The following is a 25,696-nucleotide window of genomic DNA, read 5'->3' on the forward strand; positions in this document are numbered from 1 at the left end:
ACTCAACTGCACATCTGACAATGCAGTATCCCTATAGCATGCAAATATATATATATATACAAAAATGAATTACCATCTTATTTATCATCACAAATAATTATGAGCTCACCACATTTATGAGCAAGCACTAAGCCAATTAAGCTCAATGATTTGATGCAGTGAGACATACACACACACAATCTAATTGGTTCATAATAACAATAGATCTGCTGCAGCTCTGCAAACAAATAAAGCACACAAATAACAGCAACTGTAGCCTAGGCACCTGTGGTTAGGACCCTATATATAATATCCTTACAATGTGTATCATGTACTGGTAAATTGAAGAACAGCCTTGTACTATGTGCTAATTTCAGCATCTTTCAACCTAACTATTTCTGCATTATACAAGGCAACATCCTTCTCATGCCAAACAAGGGTGTTTGGCAAGAAAATGACAGGTTGGCTATAACCGCCTTGGTACTCCCTGCTTTGCCTCTGGCACCTACTCCTCGGGCTAAAGCACAGGGCTAGCCACAGGCTATTGCTGATGTGTTTATGTAATGGAGGTGCTTCAGTGATTTACAACCTTGCTTGAGACCTGAAGACTTGCGTTAGTACCTGAGCTGTATAGGCTTTAGATCAACGGGCTAACATGGTATTGTGGCATGAAGACGTGATGAAGATGCCTGGGAATGATACCTCTGAGGTCATCTTATCATCTTCTGCACTTCTTCACGTTGAAAATGCACTTAACACAGGTGTTCTCTGAGTGCGTTCTCTTAACAGGAAATATGACTCTTCCTCAGAACAAATACATTCCTGCCTCTTACCACAGCAATTCATAATACACAAAGTGTCGGGTTTCATCTAATACAGCACTACACTGAGGATCTCTACTGCAGATCAATACAGCCTCATTCAGACACTGTATACAGGCATGGTTCAGATCAATAAAGACAGCTTGTGCCCAAGGTGTTGGAATGAAGGGATCTGTGGTAATTTCAAGAGCCTTTTGAGTTTTCCTCTGTCTAATACATTATTTTAGGATGCAGAAAACTACATCCTGTTGTTGTACCTTGCATTACCTAGTTAATCAATAAAGGACAGTGTAATGAGGAAACTGTGTGCCAACTGTTCATGGACCAATTGAGTATTCATTTCATTCAATAAACCTTCATACTCTGTCGGTCCATGCATAAGTGGAACATTGCCTTAAGGGGCCTTTGGCTTAGAATATTTATCTGTTTTCATGCACACTATGTCAGGAGGTCTAGACCCTTTGGCACAGCAGGTAGTGCACTAACTACAGGGTTATAGTTCTAAGCCCTTCACTTCACCAGATGTTACCCCACAATCACATTATTACAAATGAAATCATCTGAAAAACTAAATGCACACCCCAGAACACCAATTTAATCACAAAGTGCCTTACAAAACACTGTCTTGATATAGTGTCTCAACATCTGTAATTGAATGGAACATTATTGTCTCATCATTCACAACTAATGTCATCTTACAAACAACACACTGACAGACAGCTCATTCATTCATGTTTCTTTTATCAGACGGACAGATTCCATTCATTGTTTCCTGTCGAGGAACTGTGTGTAGGTGAAGGAATCGGCCCAGTCCCCTGTTCTGCTCTTCTTCTCCAGGAACAGGCCCATGCTGTCTCTGGGGGGGTCTGCGATGCTGCGGCTCCACAGCGGCTCTGATGTCCCCAGCAGCTCACGCACATGGGCAGAGATGGCCTACAGGGGGGTATAACACAGGGAGGAGGAGCTGAGTCAAACCATAGGCTACTAAAATATATGTGTCACGTTCAGTAGGGTACGTTGTAGAATGTTCAGATAGAAATGTATTGCATTTTAGAATAGATATGCCCCTCTGAAATGTATACACTCTTAGAAAAAAAGGTGCTATCTAGAAAGGGTTCTTCGGCTGTCCCCATAGGAGAACCCGTTGAACAACCCTTTTTGGTTCCAGGTTCCACCCTTTCCACAGAGGGTTCTACCTGGAACCCAAAAGGGTTCTCCTGTGGGGACTGCCAAAGAACCCGTTTGGAATCTAAGAGTGTAGAGTGAGGAAGAAAGCTTTATTCATAGTATTTCTATCTGCAATAATCAGTTCGTTGCCCACTCCTAATTACAGGGGTGTTCATGGCTGATAACCCTAACTCCCACAAGCATTAATAATAGGTTATAAATGAGAGCATCACCATGCACATTATAAATATAAACCAGTCCAGTTTAGCTGTCCAGTTTAGCTGCTATCACCTGGTGAGTTGGCCTATGAAATAGGAATTATTATCTGTGCTGCATCTGATTTTCTGCATTTGGCTGTGTATGAAATAGCATGTTGTGCGGCCTATCATAAAAAATTAGCCTACAACTGAGATGGGAAGATTGTCCAATGCTTTCTTATTTGGGTTGGAACAGTCCTGCACACATTCATGTTGGCACTCCCAGGAAGATTTAGTGCAGAGATTACTGGAGTCTAGCCTATTTCTACTTTCCATTCAGACTTTTTAATTCAAAAATAACTCTATCGAAATTAAAAGTAAGTCAAACAAAAACGTTGAATTTGAAAGCTTTGTAGGACCATCTCCTTACCTTCATATCCTCAAAGTCTGTGATTCCTAATCTTGGCAGATAGCAGCAATTTACATAAATCAGCTTTTTACCTGTGATGAGGTTCTCAGTGAAACAGGCCTGGGGGGATAAAGACAGAGCTGTTGAATAAGTGTCTCTCTATCACCAAAGTAGCCCACGCCTGGACTGCTTCTGTCTAAGCCACATTATTATAAAGTTACTCTGATGCTAGGCTAGCTAAAATAAAACTGGATAGTTACTTGGCATTGTGAATAAATTAGTAACTAAGTCACTTAATTGTTAACTGAATATGTTTACTCACTGTATAATGTGGATATCCTAAGGATATTATCCAGTTTGCCACGTCCTGGCAACTCCAGTGAAGGAACGCCATCTTGCCTGTGTGTCTGTTACCATAGAAACTGCCACCTGTCGGGAAAGGTGCTAATGTATCTATCTCATAAATATAACATGTTAGGTAAGCACTGAAATACTTTCAAATGCATCCTGATGTAACTTATTTATAGCAGTAAAACTCAGACCAAGGTCAATATAAAAAGTGTCTGTCACATTAGGAATAGTGGAATCCGAAATAAGTAATGTCATTTCAAGTGACTAATTGAATATGCTCTATTCTATTTATATTCTACGATATTCCATAATATTCTAATGTATTCTACCATGTTTGCTCTATTCTATTTATATTCTACGATATTCAATAATATTCTAATGTATTCTACCATGTTTGAAAGAAGACACTTGTTCTCACGTCTTCGTTCGATAAGGAAAAAAATGGTGTAAATTAGAATGATGGACTCTACTTGGGATCAATGAAAGAGATGTAACAGAGTAGTCATTTTCGTGTCAGCGAAGACTGGTCACAATCATTAAAGGCCAGCCAATGCGCTTCATACATTTGGGGGAGTTTATTCGTTTTGGCCTACTGATTGGTTCTTTCTCAAGTTATTGTCCCGCCCAGATTGGGTCCTATTCACGGGAATCATGCATGCCAATTTCACAGATTGTTAAAGCATCTGCTGCGCTCGTCAATGTGGCCCAACCTCGCTGTCTCAGTGAAAGAGCAGATCAACATTTCAGCGTTTGCTCTTTCTACGTCCTCAGCCAGTTTGACGCAATGATTGTGTGACTTCTATTCGGCTAACCTTTTCTAGTGTCTAGAGGTGTCTGTATTTTGGGTCTGACCAGCTGGGGAGTGCGTACTTTTGGGCTAAAAGCAATCACAGTTGCTTCAACCATGGCAGGGATACTAGCAAGGTCGTTATGGAGCAAAAAGGTAAACCACATACCACGTGCAGCTTTTCTAAATGCATTGTTTGTTTGAAGCTTGCTAAGCTGACTTGCTATCTTGCTCGAATGGCACGTTAGCTAGCTCGATAGTTAGTTGGTGCCACACTTTTCTACGTCGAAATATACACTTATAATTATTTCCCCCCCTTGGCATTGCAACATATAGCTACTTCCTGTAGCATGCAATTGGACGAGTTAACGTTAGCTTTCGAGTTCAACTAGCTAGCTACAATGCCACATAGTTAGCTTAGCTAGTCGTCTTGCAGAAAGTTAGGCTTTTGGATCTTAGCCAATGGAAACTAAACATTGAAAAGTGATCCTTATGTGTTCTATATCGTGGAGCTCTGCTCCTAGTGGTTTACCCATCTGCATAGGCAGAGAATAGCCTGAGAAATTATGTACACACCTGCAGCCAATAGGAGCACAGGTGACCCAATCAGCCTCCCGTTATCTTCAGCGACAGGACTGGACAGAAGACGCCTAGAGAGAAGACTCAGTCTCCACGTTGTCCTTAATGAGCATGCCTTTTCCACCCCAAAAGCTCTTTTAAGAGCTCAGTGTCGCTGCTCCACTATGGCGGCTACGGACCCACATGACTTATGTGTTGTGCGTTTGGGTTTGCAGCAAGCTAGGGGCGGCCACACAGATCCCCGATATGCCCTAGCTGCACCCTCCTTTCTTTAAAGGAGAGAAAGGAAAGGAGAGGAAACAGAGGTGGGCATTTTTCAAGGGAGATCGCTCTCTGGAAGATGCCATGACTGTGCTTGCCTCAGATTCTGAGGCATCATATGACGACGTTGTCTCCGGAGATGACGAGGACGTTGGGAAGTGTCTGGGTTTTTCTCCGGAAAAACCCAGTCTACTGACCAAAGCTGAAATTAGCATGGGAGTCGCTTTTAATGGCCAGAGCGCCGGCGAAGGCATACCAAAGTTCACCAAAGTGGACGGGAAATGGCCTCAGGAGATCCCTAGGCTCGAGGACGCCCTAGCCGCGTACCTCGCCCCAGGTTCAAGCTCCTTGCCGTCGTCCAGGAAACCCACACTACCTACGACTTAGGACCGACTCGCAGCACAGCTGGTAGAGAAGTCATTCATTCTAGGTGTACAGGCTATAGCAGCAGCTAATAATATTGCACTCCTGGCAGCCTCTATCCTGTCTCACCACGGGTAGGACTGAGCTGTCGTGAAAGGAGATAGAGGAAGCGTTGAAGATTTCCGGTGCCATCCTCCATCTCACATAGGCGTTGGCTCTATGTGCAGGGAGGTCCATGGCCATTTCGGTGGTTTTGGAGCGACACCTCTGACTGTCTTTGACGGCTATGAAGGAGACTGACAAAGCCGCCCTAATGAACGTCGGAGCAGCAGTCAAAGATGCGATGGTGCGTTTCGGGAAGCTTGAGGAGGAGAGAAAGCAGCTGTCTAGACACCTGCCATTAGCAGGAGGGTCTCGAGCAACTTCAAAGGAACCCCCTCGCTCCACCGTCTCCAGTAGACACGGGTCTACGGTCAGAGAGAGAGCCCGTCGAGCGGCAGCACCTGGTGTAGTCAGAAGAGACGATGACCGGACGAGTGGGAGAGGACAGGACTTCAGGTGACAATGGCCACTGTTCATCCCCCAACAGGAATGGAGGAGCCGATGTGTCCTTTGTTAATAAAGAATGTGTTCCATCTAGCTTTGTCACAAGATAACCTATTTTCCATAACAAAATTGAGACTGCTTAGGTTCCTTCCATCTCTCTCTCTTCCTCTCACCACTGTGTGTAGCACAGCCCACTACGAGTAAGTAGCTGAGCACACACAGGAGGACGTTGTGAGTGGGAATGACATGAGGGAAGCGAGACAGACGCTCTTAATAAGCCGTCATGCTATACCTCATAAAAAACCCTACACACTCTTAGGAGTGAGGTGGCTAGGGGTTTAAAGAACAGTCTGCGTACACAGCCCCATGTTGGGCCGATGACGCAATCGCTGTTGGGAGACGGCACATTAACTCAGGTAAGCGTCCCAGTTAGTGTAGCTCAGACCCGTCCTGCGTTCACAGAGGGCTGGAACCACAAGGTTACGAGTGTAACCAAAGGGTTGGACTTCTGTGTCCAGGGGCGGCTTGGGCCATAGAGGAATACAGGTCCTTCCTACGGCTTCGTGCTCTCCCGCTCCCAGAGCATTACTCGGAGTGGCAGCGATGCTGCACCCTCTCCTCCTGGCTAAGTCGTTCGCTGAAGAAGGGTTATACCATCTAATTCCACCCCCATTTTCGGGCGTGGTGGAGACGGTGATGAAGACGCCAGAGAAAGTAGCTAGTTCCCCAAGAGAAAAGGAACAGCGGGCTATATTCACCCTACTTCCTAGTGCCAAAGAAGATGGGGGGGGGAATGAGGCCAATATTGGATTTACGCACTCTCAACGAGAGCGTAGCCAAACAGCCCTTTTGAATGCTTACGACAACGTCTGCTGGAATCTATCCACAACAAATACTTTTGTATAAGCATAGACCTAAAGGATGGGCATACTTTCATGTGCTGGTGCATCCTTGTCACAGGAAGTTTCTGCGTTTCGCCTTCCAAGGGGTGGCGTACGATAATGGCTTTCGGGTACGCCCTGGCACCTCGCAACTTTTCCAAATGCGCGGAGGCGGCATTGGAACCGTTGCTTCGTCAAGGGATAAGGCTACTAGCCTACCTAGACGACCTACTGGTTCTTGCCCCGTCAGCAGAGCTGGCGATCATACACACGACACAGACAGCGATTCATCTCACACGTTTGGGGTTCGCTGTGAATTGGGAAAAGAGCACGCCTTGGCCCAGTCATCGGATTGTCTACCTGGGCTTATAGCTAGACACTAGCTATGAAGGCTCGAATGTCAGATCCTCGGCGGGCTGCCTTGTTGCTAGCCCTACGAAGGTTTTATCCGAATCACGTGGTGACAGCGCATTCCGTTATGACACTCATGGGTCTCATGTTGTCTGCCCACACCGTGATTAATCTGGGACTTCTGCACATGCACAGAACACAGCGAGGGTTTGCCCAACTATGACTGGATCCAGTGAGGAACTGTCATCGTTTTTTTCTTCTTCTGGTAGTTCTCCTCTCGCTCAGAGCGGACCTGAACTGTTGGAGAGACCCGTGCGTCCTGACGCAAGGTGTCCTCCTCCAGTGTTTTACAGATGCTTGTTTGGCTGGATGGGAGGGACATGTCAGGCTCTGGCGGTAGGTGTGTGACCTCCCTCGGAACACCACATCAGCCTCCTGGAGTTGGAGACAGTTCTACTGGTTCGGACCCACTGTCTACCCTACGGGGTCAAGACGTGCTGGTCTGGTCGGACAACCAAACCACAGTAGCCTACATATATCGGCAATGAGGAGTCAGGTCTCCTGCACTCCACTGGCTGGCGGAGGAATTGTGGCTGTGGGCTCACGAGCACCTTCGCTTGTTGACAGCAGCCACATTCCAGGCTATCAGAACGTCGGAGCAGACCACATGTCTCGAGGTGGTACCCGAGACGACGAGTGGCAGCTGCACCTCAACATTGTTCTCCAAATATGGGAATGGTTTGGGGTGGGCCTGTTCCGAGGTGGACCTGTTTGCGTCACTTGTTAACGCGCAGTGTGCTCTATGGTTTTCCCTACGAGCCCAGGACGAACCGCCGCTAGATAGAAGCTTTTGCGCACCAGTGGCCAGATGTTCTCTTGTATGCATTTCCACCTCTGTCCTGCGTTCTCCCACTGCTAGCCTGCGTGAGAACAGGAGGGTTGTCAATCATATTGATAGCCCCCGATCGCCCAGGGGCTCCGTGGTATGCGGAGATGACTCAAATGTTGATTGTGCCGTCATGGCCAATTCCACATCAAGAGGACGCGATGTCTCAGGTGGCAGGCATGATAGAGCAATTGCCTCTAATCGGCCAGCTACTGGGGGTTTGGCCCCTGAGAGGGACAGGTTAGAGCGCAGTGGATTATCTGATTCAGTAATCAGAACTATACAGGGCTCGCGTGCCAGTTTCACATCCAGATGGAACGTGTTTTCACAATGGTGTGCCAAAGAGAATGTGGACCCCGTGTGCTGTCAGGGGTAGAGGGTATTTGTGCAGCAGCGTCTTGATCGGCATGTCTCCTTTTATCCGATTCTACCTGTTAGACATGTCGTCTAGCTCGTTCTATACTCAGCGTGGCTGAAGGGAGAATTTGAGTTAAGAAAAGATGCAGAACTATTGGGCAGGGTTCCCATTAGGTCCACTCTCAGTTGTCAGAGAGTAAGACACGTGCCACATGACCTTTGTTTGACACTGTCAGAACAGCACAGAATGTCTGGACTGCCCACCAGTGTATCACTGTATAGGGGCGGAGTGATGAGGGAAATAGTGCTGTAACTAGTGTTACTTTACTATTAGACCGGTCACTGGAAATGATGGAACATTGAGGTGTCATGTATCTGCTGAGGCAGAGTAGTTGGCCCATATTCTATTATCTGCCCACTAGTCATTGGCTTTACCTATGGACTGAGTGTGGCGGGTTACACTGAGGAATCGGTGAATAGGTCTTCTAAATTGGTTCAGCCTGTACTCAGCTTTGCTGATGAGAAGGCTAGAATTAAGGCAAAAAAGGCAGGATCAATGGACAGGGTTTCCATCAGGTCCGCTTTCTCCTATTAGAATGACTACATGTAACGGGTTTCCTCTTCAGAGGAGAAGTAGCAAGGATCGGACCAATACGCAGCGTGGTAAGTGTCCATGATACTTTAATAATAACTGAACACGACTCAATACAAAAATAACAAAGAGAATGGAAACGAAAACCGAAACAGTCCTGAATGGTGACACAAACAACAAAACAGGAAACAATCACCCACGAGAAACAGGTGGGAAAAGGCTACCTAAGTATGATTCTCAATCAGAGACAACTAACGACACCTGCCTCTGATTGAGAACCATACCAGGCTAAACACAAAACACAACAGACAACCCACCCAACTCACGCTCTGACCATACTAAAACAAAAACATAACAAAAGAACGGACGTGGACCCCACTCCATCATAGTCTTTACCCGCTTCTTAACCCGCCTCCGTGGCGCCTTTCGAGCGCCGACCCTCGCCGCCAACCTCAGACTCCGACCTCAATCTCCCGAATGGACGGGAGATTCCGGCAGCACCGGACCGGCGGGAGACTCCGTCAGCTCCGACGTGAAGGGCGACTCCGACAGTGCCGAAGTGACGGGCGATTCTGGCAGCTCCTGACTGACGGGCGGCTCGGGCAGCTCCTGACTGACGGGCGGCTCTGGCAGCTCCTGACTGACGGGCGGCTCTGGCAGCTCAGGACAGACGGGAGACTCTGGCAGCTCAGGACAGACGGGAGACTCTGGCAGCTCAGGACAGACGGGCGACTCTGGCAGCTCAGGACAGACGGGCGACTCTGGCAGCTCAGGACAGACGGGCGACTCTGGCAGCTCAGGACAGACGGGCGACTCTGGCAGCTCAGGACAGACGGGCGACTCTGGCAGCTCAGGACAGGCGGGAGACTCTGGCAGCGCTGGACAGGAGGGAGCACCTGGAGGAAGGAGATGGAGAGAGAGCCTGGTGCGTGGGGCTGCCACCGGAGGACTGGTGCGTGGAGGAGGCACCGGATAGACCGGACTGTGGAGGTGCACTGGAGGTCTCGAGCACCGAGCCTGCACAACCCTACCTGGCTGGATACTCCCCGTCGCCACCGCACTGGGCTGTGCTGGCGAACCGGGGACACCGTGCTTAGGGCTGGTGCCATGTACCCCGGCCCAAGGAGACGCACTGGAGACCAGATGCGCTGAGCTGGCTTCATGGCACCTGGCTCGATGCCCACTCTAGCCCGGCCGATCTGAGGCGCTGCGATGTAACGCACCGGGCTATGCCTGCGCACCGGGGACACCATGCGCCTCACGGCATAACACTGTGCCTGCCCGGTCCACCTCTCTCCACGGTAAGCACGGAGAGTTGGCTAAGGTCTCCTACCTGACTTAGCCACACTCCCCGTGTGCCCCCCCCCAATTAAATTTTGCAGTCAGCCGCTCTGCCGTGCTGCCTCCTCATACCACCGCCGCTCAGCTTTCGCTGCCTCCGGCTCTGCCTTGGGGCGGCGATATTCCCCAGCCTGTGCCCATGGTCCTTCTCCGTCCAGAATCTCCTCCCATGTCCATGAGTCCCGAGATTTCTGCTGCTGCCAGATACCACGCTGCTTGGTCCTTTGGTGGTGGGTGATTCTGTAACGGCTTTCCATGGTAAGTGTTCATGATACTTTAATAATAACTGAACACGACTCAAAACAAAAATAAAAACTGAATGGAAGTGAAAACCGAAACAGTCCTGAATGGTGACACAAACAACAAAACAGGAAACAATCACCCACGAAACACAGGTGGGAAAAGGCTACCTAAGTATGATTCTCAATCAGAGACAACTAACGACACCTGCCTCTGATTGAGAACCATACCATACCAGGCCAAACACAAAACACAACATAGACAACCCACCCAACTCACGCCCTGACCATACTAAAACAAAGACATAACAAAAGAACTAAGGTCAGAACGTGACACTACATGACATTACTCCTGGCTGGGATAGCACAGAAGAGTCATGTTTTTTTGTCCTCCCCACAAGTCTATGACTGTGTTTGGGCGGATGGATGAGGGATATAGTTCCTGTAACTGGTGTTACAGTACTATTTGACCAATTTTTAATACCAACAAAGTTTTGAGTTCATCTATCTGCTTGTACAGATTTCTATGGCTCATATTCTGCTTCATCTGCCCACTAGTCATTGGCGGTGCCTCTGGACAGAGTAGGGCGGATTGGACCGAGGACGCAGTACATTGTGACACAGTCTGTTTTCACAGTGTGTTACAGTGTTGCGGGATTTGGTCGCAGCCATTACTGGACCAGACCTTTTCATTAAGTTTGGGAAGTGTTAGGTTCGGCAGAGAATATATTTTGGAGTGTTGCGCTCCACCTTAAACCACTAGGAGTCCTATGGGGCGGAGCTCCACGATATAGAAGTAGTAACTCCAGTTCTATGAGTAGAGCGGAGTCCCATAGGACTTAAGGCCCTGCCGACCCCCAGTCACGCTGAAGATAATTTTCGGGAGGCTGATTGAGTGGAAGCGACCCCTTTTTATAGGGACACCTATACTCCTATTGGCTGCAGATGTGTGCATCATTTTTTTCTCAGGCTATTTTCTGCCTAGACAGTGGGGTAAACCACTAGGCGCAGAGCTCCCCAATGGGGCTCCACTCATACTGTAAAACTGGAGTTACAACTCCGATAACTATCGTTTTCTCTCGTTTACAGGCACCCTTTCAGATGGGTCGCATGTGCTATTCATCATCCGTGGTGAGTTTACATCATGCAATCATAACTACATTTATGAGTGTTTGTAACTACAGAAGACTTGTCCAGATTGTATGAGCATGTATTCTAATACATGTACAGATATGATGATTTGATATGGTGGATGACTGCATTGTCCCCCTGTGCTTTTGCAACCTTCCAGCCCACCACCAAGTTGTTCATTGACGGCAAGCTTGTTGAGTCAAACACCTCAGAATGGCTGGACATTCACAACCCTGTAAGTATTTTTGCATTAACACACCCACATCACAACGGGAGTTCATGCAAACACTAAAAAGCAATGTATAAACTGGTCGGGAGCTGGAGATGAAGAACTCTTTAGGGTGTCATTTAATATGTATGATTTGGAAAGTGAAGAAATGGGAGCCTATTCTTCATAGCCAGTTCAATTTAACCTTGACATGTTTATGCACTCACATTCACTAACTCAGGTCCCCCCCGGGCCTGTCTGCATCTACTTCATGTAACGTTTCATTGTCTTGTTCCAGGAAATTTTCACACTCTCTTTACTTTTTCCACATTTTGTGTTACAAAGTAGAATTAAAAATGATTTCATTGTTGTCAATGATCTATGCAAAATACTCTCAAAAAGTAAGGGTAAAATTCAAACATTTGTTAAAAAAATAAATACAACACAAATTGATTAGATAAGTATTCAGCCCCTGAATCAATATGTTAAAATCACATTTGGCAGCAACTATAGCTGTGTCTTTCTGGGTAAGTCTCTAAAAGATTTCCACACCTGGATTGTGCAGCAGATTTTGCCCAATATTCTTACAAAAATTATTCAAGCTCTGGCAAATTGGTGGTTTATCATTGCTAGCAGATTTAAGACAACTGTAACTCGGCCACTCAGGAACATTCACTGTCTTCTTGGTCCACAACTCCAGTGTAGAATTGGCCTTGTGTTTTATGACAGTGGTTCCCAAACCTTTTATAGTCCCATACCCCGTCAAACATTCAAGCTCCAGCTGCGTACCCCCTCTAGCACCAGGGTCAGCACATGCTCAAATGTTGTTTTTTTGCCATCATTGTAAGCCTGCCACACACACACTATACAATACATTAATTCAACATAAGAATGAGTGTGAGTTGTCACAACCCAGCTCGTGGGAAGTGACAAAGAGCTCTTATAGGACCAGGGCACAAATTATAATAATCAATCATTTTGCTTTTTATTTAACTATCTTGCATACAGTTGAAGTTGGAAGTTTACATACACTTAGGTTGAAGTCATTAAAACTAGTTTTTCAACCACTCCACAAATTTCTTGTTAACAAACTATAGTTTTGGCAAGTCGGTTAGGACATCTACTTTGTGCATGACACAAGTATTTTTTCCAACAATTGTTTACATACAGATTATTTAACTTGGAATTCACTGTATCACAATTCCAGTGGGTCAGAAGTTTACATACACTAAGTTGACTGTGCCTTTAAAAAGTTTGGAAAATTCCAGAAAATGATGTAATGGCTTTCGAAGCTTCTGATAGAATAATTGGCATCATTTGAGTCATTTGGAGGTGAACCTGTGGATGTATTTCAAGGTCTACCTTCAAACTCAGTGCCTCTTTGCTTGATGTGTGTTCTTCAGCTTGCAAGCCTCCCCCGTTTTCCTCCAAACACAATGATGATCATTATGGCCAAACAGTTCTATTTTTGGTTCATCAGACCAGAGGACATTTCTCCAAAAAGTACGATCTTTGTCCCCATGTGCAGTTGCAAACTGTAGTCTGGCTTTTTTATGGCGGTTTTTGGAGCAGTGGCTTCTTCCTTGCTGAGCAGCCTTTCAGGTTCTGTTGATATAGGACTTGTTTTACTGTGGATAAAGATACTTTTGTATCTGTTTCCTCCAGCATCTTTACAAGGTCCTTTGCTGTTGTTCTGAGATTGATTTGCACTTTTTGCACCAAAGTACGTTCATCTCTAGGAGACAGAACGAGTCTTCTTCCTGAGCGGTATAACGGCTGCGTGGTCCCATGATGTTTATACTTGTGTACTATTGTTTGTACAGATGAACGTGGTACCTTCAGGTGTTTGGAAATTGCTCCCAAGGATGAACCAGACTTGTGGAGGTCTACAATTTTTTTTCTGAGGTCTTGACTGATTTCTTTTGAATTTCCCATGATATCAAGCAAAGAGGCCCTGAATTTGAAGGTAGGCCTTGAAATACATCCACAGGTACACCTCCAATTGACTCAAATGATGTCAATTAGCCTATCAGAAGCTTCTAAAGCCATGACATCATTTTCTGGAATGTTCCAAGCTGTTTAAAGGCACAGTCAACTTAGTGCATGTAAACTTCTGACCCACTGGAATTATGATACAGTGTAAGTGAAATAATCTGTCTGTAAACAATTGTTGGAAAAAATGTCTTGTCATCTTGTAGATGTCCAAACTGACTTGCCAAAACTATAGTTTGTTTACAAGAAATGTATGGAGTGGTTGAAAAACGAGTTTTAATGACTCCAACCTAAGTGTATGTAAACTTCTGACTTCAACTGTACTTGAACTGTTAGTGGAATTCCTGCGAAAGAGTAACGGTTAATGTGATTGGATGCTAATTATTTGACTAGGCTACCTGTATTTGACATTGTGTTGTTATTTTGCTGAACACTAGATGTTACATTTTATTTTTGGCAGTGAAACGAGGCTACTAAGGCGAGGGGAAAAAACTCACCCAAATGTATAGCCCAGTTGGAAAATATAAATTGACTGAAAATGTACAAAAATAAGTATCACATTTGGCGTACCCCCGACGGCATTGCGCGTACCCCTGGGAGTACGCATACCCCATTTTGGGAATACATGTTTTAGGGTATTTCCCTGCTGAAAGGTGAATTCATCTCTGTCTGGTGGAAAGCAGACTGAACCAGGTTTTTCTCTGGGATTTTGCCTGTGTTTAGCTCCATTCCGTTTCTCTTTTTTTTTTTTATCCTGAAAGTCCCGAGTCCTTAACGATTACGAGCATACCGTAACATGAACACAGCCACCACTATGCTTGAAAATATGGAGAGTGGTACTCAGTAATGTTTGGGGCAAATCCAATACAGGACAAAAAGTTAATTGCTTTGCCACATTTGTTGCAGCATTACTTTAGTGCCTTGTTGCAAACAGGATGCATGTTTTGCAATATGTTTTATTCTGTACAGGCTTCCTTTTCACTGTCAATTAGGTTAGTGTTGTGGAGTAACTACAATGTTGTATATACATCCTCCGTTTTCTCTTGTCACAGCCATTAACTCTGTAACCCGGGCTTCAAATGAACACCTGGAAATAAAAGTAGATTTTGGCATTGGTGGGTAAGATGTCTATTTCACCAGCCACGTAGGCGGGTGGTCAGGGATCCACATTGCAAGCATTTCACTCGCAATTGTGAATAAAAAATAGTAAAGTGTGATCACATTTATAGTAAAATAAATGCTGCAGTAGCTGTTCAAAGAATTTATGATGTTTTTGCTTCATAGCTATTAATCGCACAGTCAAAGCACTACGAATGAATAATGCTTGGTTGGAGCCTGTGCGGAAGTGAAGAGCTTCATGAAAGATTCATTATTAGAAGCGCTGCGCACAGGCATAAACGTTGATCTAATTTACTTGAAACTAAAGTCTACTGAAGTGAGACTTTGTTCTTGTGTTTCTTGGCTATTTACATTTTGTTCACAAGCTAGGTTGTTTTTCTATTTGAGTTTCAACTGCTAGGGAAGAGAAGACGATGCTTCTACTAGTCAGACTCAATCTCACATGCTATTACAGTCACCTCCGCCCTTAAAGGGACAGGTGAACGTTTTTCTATCTGATACTGTATTTTGGTTAAAAGACTCAGGTCACAAAAAATGTACAGTGGGGCAAAAAAGTATTTAGTCAGACACCAATTGTACAAGTTCTCCCACTTAAAAAGATGAGAGAGGCCTGTAATTTTCATCATAGGTACACTTCAACTATGACAGACAAAATTAGGAAAACAAATCCAGAAAATCACATTGTAGGATTTTGAATGAATTTATTTGCAAATTATGGTGGAAAATAAGTATTTGGTCAATAACAAAAGTTTATCTCAATACTTTGTTATAAACCCTTTGTTGGCACGTTTTCTGTAAGTCTTCACAAGGTTCACACACTGTTGCTAGTATTTTGGCCCATTCCTCCATGCAGATCTCCTCTAGAGCAGTGATGTTTTGGGGCTGTTTCTGGGCAACACGGACTTTCAACTCCCTCCAAAGATTTTCTATGGGGTTGAGATCTGGAGACTGGCTAGGCCACTCCAGGACCTTGAAATGCTTCTTACGAAGTCACTCCTTCGTTGCCCGGGCGGTGTGTTTGGGATCATTGTCATGCTGAAAGACCCAGCCACGTTCCATCTTCAATACCCTTGCTGATGGAAGGAGGTTTTCACTCAAAATCTCACGATACATGGCCCCAATCATTCTTTCCTTTACACGGATCAGTCGTCCTGGTCCCTTTGCAGAAAAACAGCCCCAAATCATGATGTTTCCACCCCCATGCTTCACAGTAGGTATGGTGTTCTTTGGATGTAACTCAGCATTCTTTGTCCTCCAAACACGACGAGTTGAGTTTTTACCAAAAAGTTATATTTTGGTTTCATCTGACCATATGACATTCTCCCAATCTTCTTCTGGATCATCCAAATGCTCTCTAGCAAACTTCAGACGGGCCTGGACATGTACTGGCAGGGGGACATGTCTGGCACTGCAGGATTTGAGTCCCTGGCGGCGTAGTGTGTTACTGATGGTAGGCTTTGTTACTTTGGTCCCAGCTCTCTGCAGGTCATTCACTAGGTCCCCTCGTGTGGTTCTGGGATTTTTGACCCCACGGGGTGAGATCTTGCGTGGAGCCCCAGATCGAGGGAGATTATCAGTGGTCTTGTATGTCTTCCATTTCCTAATAATTGCTCCCACAGTTGATTTCTTCAAACCAAGCTGCTTACCTATTGCAGATTCAGTCTTCCCAGCCTGGTGCAGGTCTACAATTTTGTTTCTGGTGTCCTTCGACAGCTCTTTGGTCTTGGCCATAGTGGAGTTTGGAGTGTGACTGTTTGAGGTTGTGGACAGGTGTCTTTTATACTGATAACAAGTTCAAACAGGTGCCATTAATACAGGTAACGAGTGGAGGACAGAGGAGCCTCTTAAAGAAGAAATTACAAGTCTGTGAGAGCCAGAAATCTTGCTTGTTTGTAGGTGACCAAATACTTATTTTCCACCATAATTTGCAAATAAATTCATTAAAAATCCTACAATGTGATTTTCAGGATTTTTTTTCTAATTTTGTCTGTCATAGTTGAAGTGTACCTATGATGAAAATTACAGGCCTCTCATCTTTTTAAGTGGGAGAACTTGCACAATTGTTGGCTGACTAAATACTTTTTTGCCCCACTGTATCCAAGCAATATACCACATTAGTTAGTTACTTACTAGTAACGCATGTATTGTTTTAGAAACATTACAAAGCATGTTCATCTTTTTTCCTTTTTTTTGGAAGTCATTTTTGAGGAGAAAAAAAAATTCTGCCTGGTAAAAATGTGTGCCTGGTAGATTTTTACATCTAGCTGCCACAGTGGCTGGTGAACCAAAAAGTACATTTTATGTCCTGTCTGTCACTGTTTTAAAGTCACAATTGGCCTCATGGTGAAATCCTTGAGCGGTTTCTTTCCTCTTCGGCAACTGAGTTAGGAAGGACACCTGTATCTTTGTAGTGACTGGATACGCCATCCAAAGTGCAATGAATAACTTCACCATGCTCAAAGGGATATTCAATGTTAGCTTATTTTACCAATAGGTGCCCTTCTTCGCGAGGCATTGGAAAACCTCCCTGGCATTAGATAACCTCCCTGGTCTTTGTGCTTGAATTTGTGCTTGAAATTCACTGCTTGACTGAGGGACCTTACTATGTATGTGTGGGATACAGAGAGGAGGTAGTCATTCAAAAATTGTTGCACTATTATTGCACACAGTGAGTCCATGCAGCTTGTGACTTGTTAAGCACATTTTTACTCCTGAACTTATTTAAGCTTGCCATAACAAAGGGGTTGAATACTTATTGACTCAAGACAATCCAGCTTTTAATTTAAAGTTTGTCAAAATTTCCGACTACATTTTTGACCAAATTCACATGGAAATGTTAGTTATAAATCTGTCATTCTCATTGAAAGCAAGTCTAAGAAGCGGTAGATCTGTTCTATGTGCGCTATTTCTATGCTTACCGTTAAGATTTGTTTTCGCGTCTTTTACTTTCGGTTTTGTACACCAGTTTCAAACAAATGAAAACACACTATTTTTGGATGCTGAAATATATTTTCCATAAAAAGGCAAGTGGCTAAAAAAGCCAAGGCAATAGCATGGTGGTAGAGCATGGCATTAAAGGCAAATTCTCCTGAGTCTAAACATTATATAGTCATTCTGAATTATGTATCCATGCATCATTACAGATTGTGGTTGATTTATAAACCTGATAACTTTCAATTGAACAGTGAGACATCTGATACTTTGGGTACTGAGTGAAAATTCAGCAGTTTAGTCCAAGATTTGATTGTCAGTTCCTGAGGCATATAGATTGAAAACACTTCAGCAGTTTAGTCCAAGATTTGATTGTCAGTTCCTGAGGCATATAGATTGAAAACACTTCAGCAGTTTAGTCCAAGATTTGATTGTCAGTTCCTGAGGCATATAGATTGAAAACACTTGTATACATTTTACTTCAGACCGTTTTTAAGTTGTGGAGGTAATTAAGCAGGCAAATCATATGATTATAACCAAACATTTGAGGATGTGGTGGTTGCCGATCTTGTTCGTCATCAGGCTGGCCCTGACAAATAGAACATTTTGAAATGCTATCGGACTCCCTATTCCACATGTCATGACACTTATCCCTGTACACAGTTAATTTTTCTCTCAAGTTTCTTAAACGTTACACCCTTCTGGACAGGCCCCAGATGTTGTTGGTCTCTGTTCACAATGACCTGGTCATCTTTTGTCCCTCTTCTCCCCCTAATTCAGGCTACCAATGAGGTGGTGAGTCGTGTGCCCAAAGCCACCCACACGGAGATGCTGGCTGCAGTAGACTCCTGCTCCAGGGCCTATGCCTCCTGGTCCGACACTTCCATCCTCACCCGCCAGCAGATCTTCCTCCGATACCAGCAGCTCATCAAGGAAAACATTGTAAGGAAAGCTGGTCTGAAATCAGGCCTGCATACATGTTTCTTAACAATAACCGGGTCCTAAAACATGAATGTTTAACAAAGATGATTGGCTAATTTTATTTATTTTCTTCTATGTTTACAGAAAGAGCTGGCCAGGCTGATCACCCTGGAGCAAGGCAAGACTCTAGCCGACGCGGAGGGAGACGTCTTCAGAGGACTGCGTGAGTAGACAGTCCCCTTCAGTAGGCATGGGAAACGGGAGAAAATGTTTATTTGAAACGGGGAGATGGCTACTACAAGAACTTGTCCAATAAATGCTTATTTTAGTCTTCTCTAGTCTGTATGGGAGTCTCTGTATGGGAGTCTCTGTATGGGAGTCTCTGTATGGGAGTCTCTGTGTGGGAGTCTCTGTATGGGAGTCTCTGTATGGGAGTCTCTGTATGGGAGTCTCTGTATGGGAGTCTCTGTATGGGAGTCTCTGTATGGGAGTCTCTGTATGGGAGTCTCTGTATTGGAGTCTCTCTATTGGAGTCTCTCTATTGGAGTCTCTGGATCTCTGATGTCTTGGTCTCCTTTAGCAACACACGTATTTGACCCTCTGCCAACCCTCTTTCACCCCTACTCTGATCTCTACCTCCAAATGTACTGTTTGACCTTCAGCTCCCTGGCTTTTCTCACCGTGTCTCTGCTCCTTTCTGCCCCCTAGAGGTGGCAGAGCACGCCTGCAGCATCACCTCCCTGATGATGGGGGAGACCCTGCCCTCCATCACCAAAGACATGGATACCTACACCTATCGCCTTCCCATCGGGGTGTGTGCCGGCATCGCCCCCTTCAACTTCCCTGCCATGATTCCTCTGTGGATGTTCCCCATGGGCATGGTGTGTGGCAACACCTACCTGATGAAGCCCTCCGAGCGCGTCCCAGGGTGCACCATGCTGCTGGCCAAGCTGCTGCAGGATGCAGGGTTGCCCGACGGGACCCTGAACATCATCCATGGACAGCACGCTGGTGAGACGGGGTTGTGTGTGTGCTTAGTCTTTGTAAAACATGTGTCCTGTATCCCAGGATGCAATGAAGCAGGCTATGCTGATCATGTGTTAGTGCTGCATCGACAAGACCATTCAGACTACTGATATACCTCAAGCATTATGTTAAACGCTTTGCATAATGTGTGTAGGTAATGTATTTAAGTGCTTTAGGGGAAGGAGTCCATATAAGAAAGGTTGTTTGTTTCATTTCCAAGGTGATTACGCCGCGCCATCTTGTGCCCTTACAGTGCCATGTAATGATGATGGGATGATGTTGATGAGTGAAATTAGATGACCTTTGACCTCTTTCCGTAGCCGTGAATTTCATTTGTGACCACCCAGCCATCAAGGCCATCAGCTTTGTGGGCTCCAACCAGGCAGGAGAGTACATCTACGAGAGAGGATCTAAGAACGGCAAGAGAGTGCAGTCCAACATGGTAAATATGATGACCAGCAACCGTTCTATGAATGGGGTCAATTGGGGATTAAATGATTGAAGAATCCCTTACGCATTTAGGAAACATGTCTGCCTTAAAAGTGCAAAATGCAGAAATCGCTCTGCCATTTCCCGGTTGCAAAAAATAGAATAATTCACCTAATTTGTGTTTGTGACAAAATAAGTTTGTAGACAATCATTGTACCATAAACCGCTGTGAAATATATTTTACATTACCAAAAATATTGTATTTTTAATTGTTTGTAGTGTTCAAAACCGAAAGACACAATAACGAAACTTCAGAATGCAAAACATAGAAATAGCGCACGTAGAAGATTTACCACTAAATTAGAATGACAGATCTATAACTCGTTTTTCGGGTCGCCCAAAAAGTTACATAGCAGCTTTTATATAGTTTACTGTGGCCTTAATCATACATACATGCAAGATGAATATGTCTATCAAGACTGAGCCAATAGATGGCTGTCGATCCTTGAGTTTTTTTCTTGAGATAGTTATTGCTTAGGTCTACTGTATGTCTTTGCACGTTCCTAAAATGTATTGCAGTAAATGTAGCAACCCATGTGTTCTGGCTTGTAGGGAGCCAAGAACCACGGTGTGGTGATGCCTGACGCCAACAAGGAGAACACTCTGAACCAGCTGGTGGGCGCGGCCTTTGGCGCAGCAGGACAGCGTTGTATGGCTCTCTCAACTGCCATTCTGGTAGGCGAAGCTCGTGATTGGCTTCCAGAACTGGTGGAGCGCTCCAAAGCCCTGCGCGTCAATGCAGGTACCTCACCCTTTTACCTAAAAGACTCACTAACCCCTGTGTGAATTTAAGACTTGCTAGTGTTTTTTTCCCCATTTAAAACAGTACATCCAATAGGACCACTAGCTCCAGTCCACATACCGTATCATGCAACATTGCTCAGAATTGGAATGTCCATCCTATGAATTCTAATTCCTTGTTTTCTTCCTTTGTGTGGGTGTATCTAGGTGACCAGCCAGGTGCTGACGTGGGTCCACTGATTTCCCCTGAGGCCAGGGCCCGTGTTGAGATGTTGATCCAGAGTGGTGTGGACGAGGGAGCTACGCTGCTGCTGGATGGACGCAATGTCCACGTCAAAGGATACGAGAATGGAAACTTCGTAGGACCCACTATCATCGGCAACGTTACGGCAAGAAAAAATTCTATGAATTTTGGTCAGCTGAGTGATTGACTGTCAGTAGCTGAGCTAAAGCCAAGGTTTCCTCATCTACAAGTATTCCGGCTACATTATTACATTACATCATGTAACTTTTGGTGAACCACCACACCTCTATACTTAAGCAATAGCGGTGCGATATACAGTGCCTTGCGAAAGTATTCGGCCCCCTTGAACTTTGCGACCTTTTGCCACATTTCAGGCTTCAAACATAAAGATATAAAACTGTATTTTTTTGTGAAGAATCAACAACAAGTGGGACACAATCATGAAGTGGAATGACATTTATTGGATATTTCAAACTTTTTTAACAAATCAAAAACTGAAAAATTGGGCGTGCAAAATTATTCAGCCCCCTTAAGTTAATACTTTGTAGCGCCACCTTTTGCTGCGATTACAGCTGTAAGTCGCTTGGGGTATGTCTCTATCAGTTTTGCACATCGAGAGACTGACATTTTTTCCCATTCCTCCTTGCAAAACAGTTCGAGCTCAGTGAGGTTGGATGGAGAGCATTTGTGAACAGCAGTTTTCAGTTATTTCCACAGATTCTCGAATGGATTCAGGTCTGGACTTTGACTTGGCCATTCTAACACCTGGATATGTTTATTTTTGAACCATTCCATTGTAGATTGTGCTTTATGTTTTGGATCATTGTCTTGTTGGAAGACAAATCTCCGTCCCAGTCTCAGGTCTTTTGCAGACTCCATCAGGTTTTCTTCCAGAATGGTCCTGTATTTGGCTCCATCCATCTTCCCATCAATTTTAACCATCTTCCCTGTCCCTGCTGAAGAAAAGCAGGCCCAAACCATGATGCTGCCACCACCATGTTTGACAGTGGGGATGGTGTGTTCAGCTGTGTTGCTTTTACGCCAAACATAACGTTTTGCATTGTTGCCAAAAAGTTCAATTTTGGTTTCATCTGACCAGAGCACCTTCTTCCACATGTTTGGTGTGTCTCCCAGGTGGCTTGTGGCAAACTTTAAACGACACTTTTTATGGATATCTTTAAGAAATGGCTTTCTTCTTGCCACTCTTCCATAAAGGCCAGATTTGTGCAATATAGGACTGATTGTTGTCCTATGGACAGAGTCTCCCACCTCAGCTGTAGATCTCTGCAGTTCATCCAGAGTGATCATGGGCCTCTTGGCTGCATCTCTGATCAGTCTTCTCCTTGTATGAGCTGAAAGTTTAGAGGGACGGCCAGGTCTTGGTAGATTTGCAGTGGTCTGATACTCCTTCCATTTCAATATTATCGCTTGCACAGTGCTCCTTGGGATGTTTAAAGCTTGGGAAATCTTTTTGTATCCAAATCCGGCTTTAAACTTCTTCACAACAGTATCTCGGACCTGCCTGGTGTGTTCCTTGTTCTTCATGATGCTCTCTGCGCTTTTGACGGACCTCTGAGACTATCACAGTGCAGGTGCATTTATACGGAGACTTGATTACACACAGGTGGATTGTATTTATCATCATTAGTCATTTAGGTCAACATTGGATCATTCAGAGATCCTCACTGAACTTCTGGAGAGAGTTTGCTGCACTGAAAGTAAAGGGGCTGAATAATTTTGCACGCACAATCTTTCAGTTTTTGATTTGTTAAAAAAGTTTGAAATATCCAATAAATGTCGTTCCACTTCATGATTGTGTCCCACTTGTTGTTGATTCTTCACAAAAAAATACAGTTTTATGTCTTTATGTTTGAAGCCTGAAATGTGGCAAAAGGTCGCAAAGTTCAAGGGGGCCAAATACTTTCGCAAGGCACTGTATATGTATTTTTTACCTGGTGAAATCAAGATCATTTTTACATTTAGCACATTAACTTACTCCACCAATTAGCACGGATAGAGCAGCTTACTATGGAACCGGTAAGCTCGTTGTTTGGTGGACAGATGAGTGCGACTGAAATTGTACCAGTAGGGAGAGCGAGAGGGGTGGACATGGAGGGGGCATGCTTAAAGCGCTGAGCATCATGTCATAAATTGGAATGTGTTTAGGCTATTACTAGCGTCATGACTTCACTGAAATATATTTATATTACACTAGACATTAGGAATATCTTTGGAACAATAAATAACATTATTAACCGGTTCTCAAGATTTGAAAATAAGGGTTCTGTTCTGGAATACTAGAGATCCATTTCCTTTCCTCAATGTTTTTCTTGTTTTTGGTTCGGTTCCCTGAAACGGTTCCAACCCCTGCTTGTAGGTTAATGTCTGGCTGGAGTTAAGAGGCCTGACTTGACCAGCGACGTCTGCCTGCTATATGGAGATCTTGACTGATGAACCATTAGTCACATTGATGGTTGTGTAATCTTGTCCATATGGAGAGAAGATAAAACAGTGCCTTTGTCAACCCGACTTTCCACTCTTTCTCACGTTCACTGTCCTTCAGGTTTTCGGGTGTGAATCTTCTGTGTATCCCCTTCCACAAGTCATACCACTTCACTTATTATATTGGATCTGATTTGCCTTCAACTCATTTGGAAGGCCTGCAATAATAATAATAATAATACATGATAGTCCACCCAATCTCTATTCTTGACATAATATCCTGTAGAACACTGACAGGGAGCTTAATCTCATGCTTTTCCACTCCTCCTCCCCACCCCAGCCAGCGATGAAGTGCTACACGGAGGAGATCTTTGGGCCTGTACTGGTGGTTCTGGAGGCAGACACTCTGGACGATGCCATCTCCCTGGTCAACAACAACCAGTATGGCAACGGAACCGCCATCTTCACTACCAACGGCGCTACCGCCCGCAAGTACACACACGAGGTGGATGTCGGACAGGTGAGCCATAGTTCAACGTTCAGAGAATTCCGGTAGGTGCTTAGGAAAGTAAGACTTGTGTGATTTGATGTCAAGCATTGCAAGTAGTTTCTCATTGATCATTAGATGACATCATTTCCTGATAGATTGGTGATTCATAGCTTGTGGTTACTCAGTGGGGGTTTCATCTGCTTTTAATGGGATTTAAGACTATGAGGGACAACCATCTATTGTTCACAGAACTATTTTGCAACAATGCACAAGGCCTTTTCATGGATCCCTCAAGCTGTAATTTCTCTGTTGACATTTATCTCCTTGATTCATAATGTGATCTGTATGTCTGTCAGATTGGAGTGAACGTGCCCATCCCCGTCCCCCTGCCCATGTTCTCCTTTACCGGCTCCAGGGGTTCCTTCAGGGGGGACACCAACTTCTACGGCAAACAGGTTAGCCCAACACCGGCAATGACCAGCACAAGCCCACAATTGTTTCTCACCCACCGATTTTATCATGCGATCATATTGATCCTACGTTTTTGTTTCAGACAACTATATATGAGGTGGAAGATTTCTGTGCTTGACTGTCTCTTTTGTGTTGTCGCTACAGGGCATTCAGTTCTACACTCAGATCAAGACGGTGACATCACAGTGGAAGGCTGAGGACGCCACGACTAAGGCTGCAGCAGTTACCATGCCAACCATGCGCTAAACGGAATGTAAATGTTGTGTTCTCTCCCTGGCACAATGTTCTACTGACTGACATTCACACGGGGTTAGCACCCAAGGGGTATGGATAACTGATACGACTTTATTGCAGTCCTGGAATATGTTTTATACAGAGTGTACTACGTGAGCAAAGTTTTTATACTTTGGAGTTTGACCCTATTAATGAAAGTAATGTTTCTTATAGGGTGGTGGCAGATTAGATCTGAAATGTACTGTTACTATAGCCTCAAACTCTTCTGCTGCTCCTGGGAGTTCCATGATAACGATGGACTTGGTGGAATGCAAAGGGTGAGAGAAGGCCTCTGTTGCCCATAGGCAAAGATCTAGGATCAGTACTCCCCTCGCATCCTAACTATAACCATTAGGAGGGGAACAGCGGTACACTGACTGTAGATAAGCATCTAGAAGTGGCTTCACCTGAGTCCCACAGCCATCATGGTCCTTAGTGTCCCCAACCTGTGGAACAGAGACACTGTCAAAGTGTTAGTATTTGTGTGAGTGCATTCTAAAAATCCAATTTGTAACATTAGTGAGCGGTGTTCCTGTTTTACATGGAATAAAGATATCCATTGAATACTGTGGCTAAGTATACTACTTCCTATGCCTCATCACTGAGCTCTATATAACTAGATATTGTATTTTTTACATTTCTCTCTCAAGCATGAATATTGAACAAGAATATGGCAACGTTCAGGATGAATCAAACCACTATTTGAACGGAATGTACGCTTTAATTCATCAATATATATATATATATATATATATATATAAAGCGTCTCCAAACACACTTTCATAACCCTAAAATTTGCCTAAATAATCTACAAAATCAGAGTTTTTTTCAATCTACAAGTTGGTGCTTAAACTGACTAATATGGATACATTTAGATGGCTTTCCTTTGAGGCCTACAGTACATTCGGAAAGTATTCAGATCCCTTGACTTTTTCCACATTTTGTTACAGCCTTATTCTAAAATGGATGAAGTAGTTTTCCCCCCTATAATTATAAAGCAAAAACAGGTTTTTACATTTTTGCAAATTTTATTTAAAATTATTCTTAAATGCTTGTTTTCAGACCCTTTACTCAGTACTTTGTAGAAGCACCTTTGGCAGTGATTACAGCC

The 25,696-nt window shown here is 44.4% G+C and overlaps 2 protein-coding genes across 2 annotated transcripts; one reads left to right on the top strand and one right to left on the bottom strand.

Moving 5' to 3' along the window:
• Positions 1 to 1,524: 1,524 nt before the first annotated feature.
• On the bottom strand, positions 1,525 to 3,559 carry LOC110522459 (sterile alpha motif domain-containing protein 15). The gene is made up of 3 exons (XM_021600878.3): positions 2,896 to 3,559; positions 2,595 to 2,693; positions 1,525 to 1,733 (listed from the first exon to the last, which is right to left on the bottom strand). The coding sequence occupies exons 1-3, from the start codon at positions 2,965 to 2,967 to the stop codon at positions 1,563 to 1,565; spliced, it is 342 nt and encodes a 113-aa protein (XP_021456553.2). The 5' UTR covers positions 2,968 to 3,559; the 3' UTR covers positions 1,525 to 1,562.
• Positions 3,542 to 25,149, top strand: LOC110522458 (methylmalonate-semialdehyde/malonate-semialdehyde dehydrogenase [acylating], mitochondrial). The gene is made up of 12 exons (XM_021600876.3): positions 3,542 to 3,867; positions 11,197 to 11,238; positions 11,399 to 11,473; positions 18,269 to 18,430; positions 18,554 to 18,632; positions 19,118 to 19,420; positions 19,756 to 19,877; positions 20,477 to 20,666; positions 20,873 to 21,054; positions 23,692 to 23,871; positions 24,198 to 24,296; positions 24,457 to 25,149. Exons 1-12 carry the CDS (start codon positions 3,829 to 3,831, stop codon positions 24,556 to 24,558), a joined length of 1,575 nt encoding a protein of 524 aa, XP_021456551.1. The 5' UTR covers positions 3,542 to 3,828; the 3' UTR covers positions 24,559 to 25,149.
• The last annotated feature ends 547 nt before the right edge of the window (positions 25,150 to 25,696 follow it).

Source organism: Oncorhynchus mykiss, chromosome 4 (genome assembly GCF_057628025.1).
Source record: "Oncorhynchus mykiss isolate SJ-2025 chromosome 4, ASM5762802v1, whole genome shotgun sequence".
Classification (NCBI taxonomy): Eukaryota; Metazoa; Chordata; class Actinopteri; order Salmoniformes; family Salmonidae; genus Oncorhynchus; species Oncorhynchus mykiss.

What these genes read in the sequence shown, in the direction of transcription:
- LOC110522458 (XM_021600876.3), top strand. Translation starts at nt 3,829, where the DNA reads ATGGCAGGGATACTAGCAAGGTCGTTATGGAGCAAAAAG. An exon ending in AGCTCATCAAGGAAAACATT is followed by an intron (nt 18,431 to 18,553) that starts GTAAGGAAAGCT and finishes CTATGTTTACAG; the next exon opens with AAAGAGCTGGCCAGGCTGAT. An exon ending in AGAGAGTGCAGTCCAACATG is followed by an intron (nt 19,878 to 20,476) that starts GTAAATATGATG and finishes TCTGGCTTGTAG; the next exon opens with GGAGCCAAGAACCACGGTGT.
- LOC110522459 (XM_021600878.3), bottom strand. Translation starts at nt 2,967, where the DNA reads ATGGCGTTCCTTCACTGGAGTTGCCAGGACGTGGCAAACTGGATAATA. An exon ending in TAGGATATCCACATTATACA is followed by an intron (nt 2,694 to 2,895) that starts GTGAGTAAACAT and finishes TTATCCCCCCAG; the next exon opens with GCCTGTTTCACTGAGAACCT. An exon ending in CAGACTTTGAGGATATGAAG is followed by an intron (nt 1,734 to 2,594) that starts GTAAGGAGATGG and finishes ACCCCCCTGTAG; the next exon opens with GCCATCTCTGCCCATGTGCG.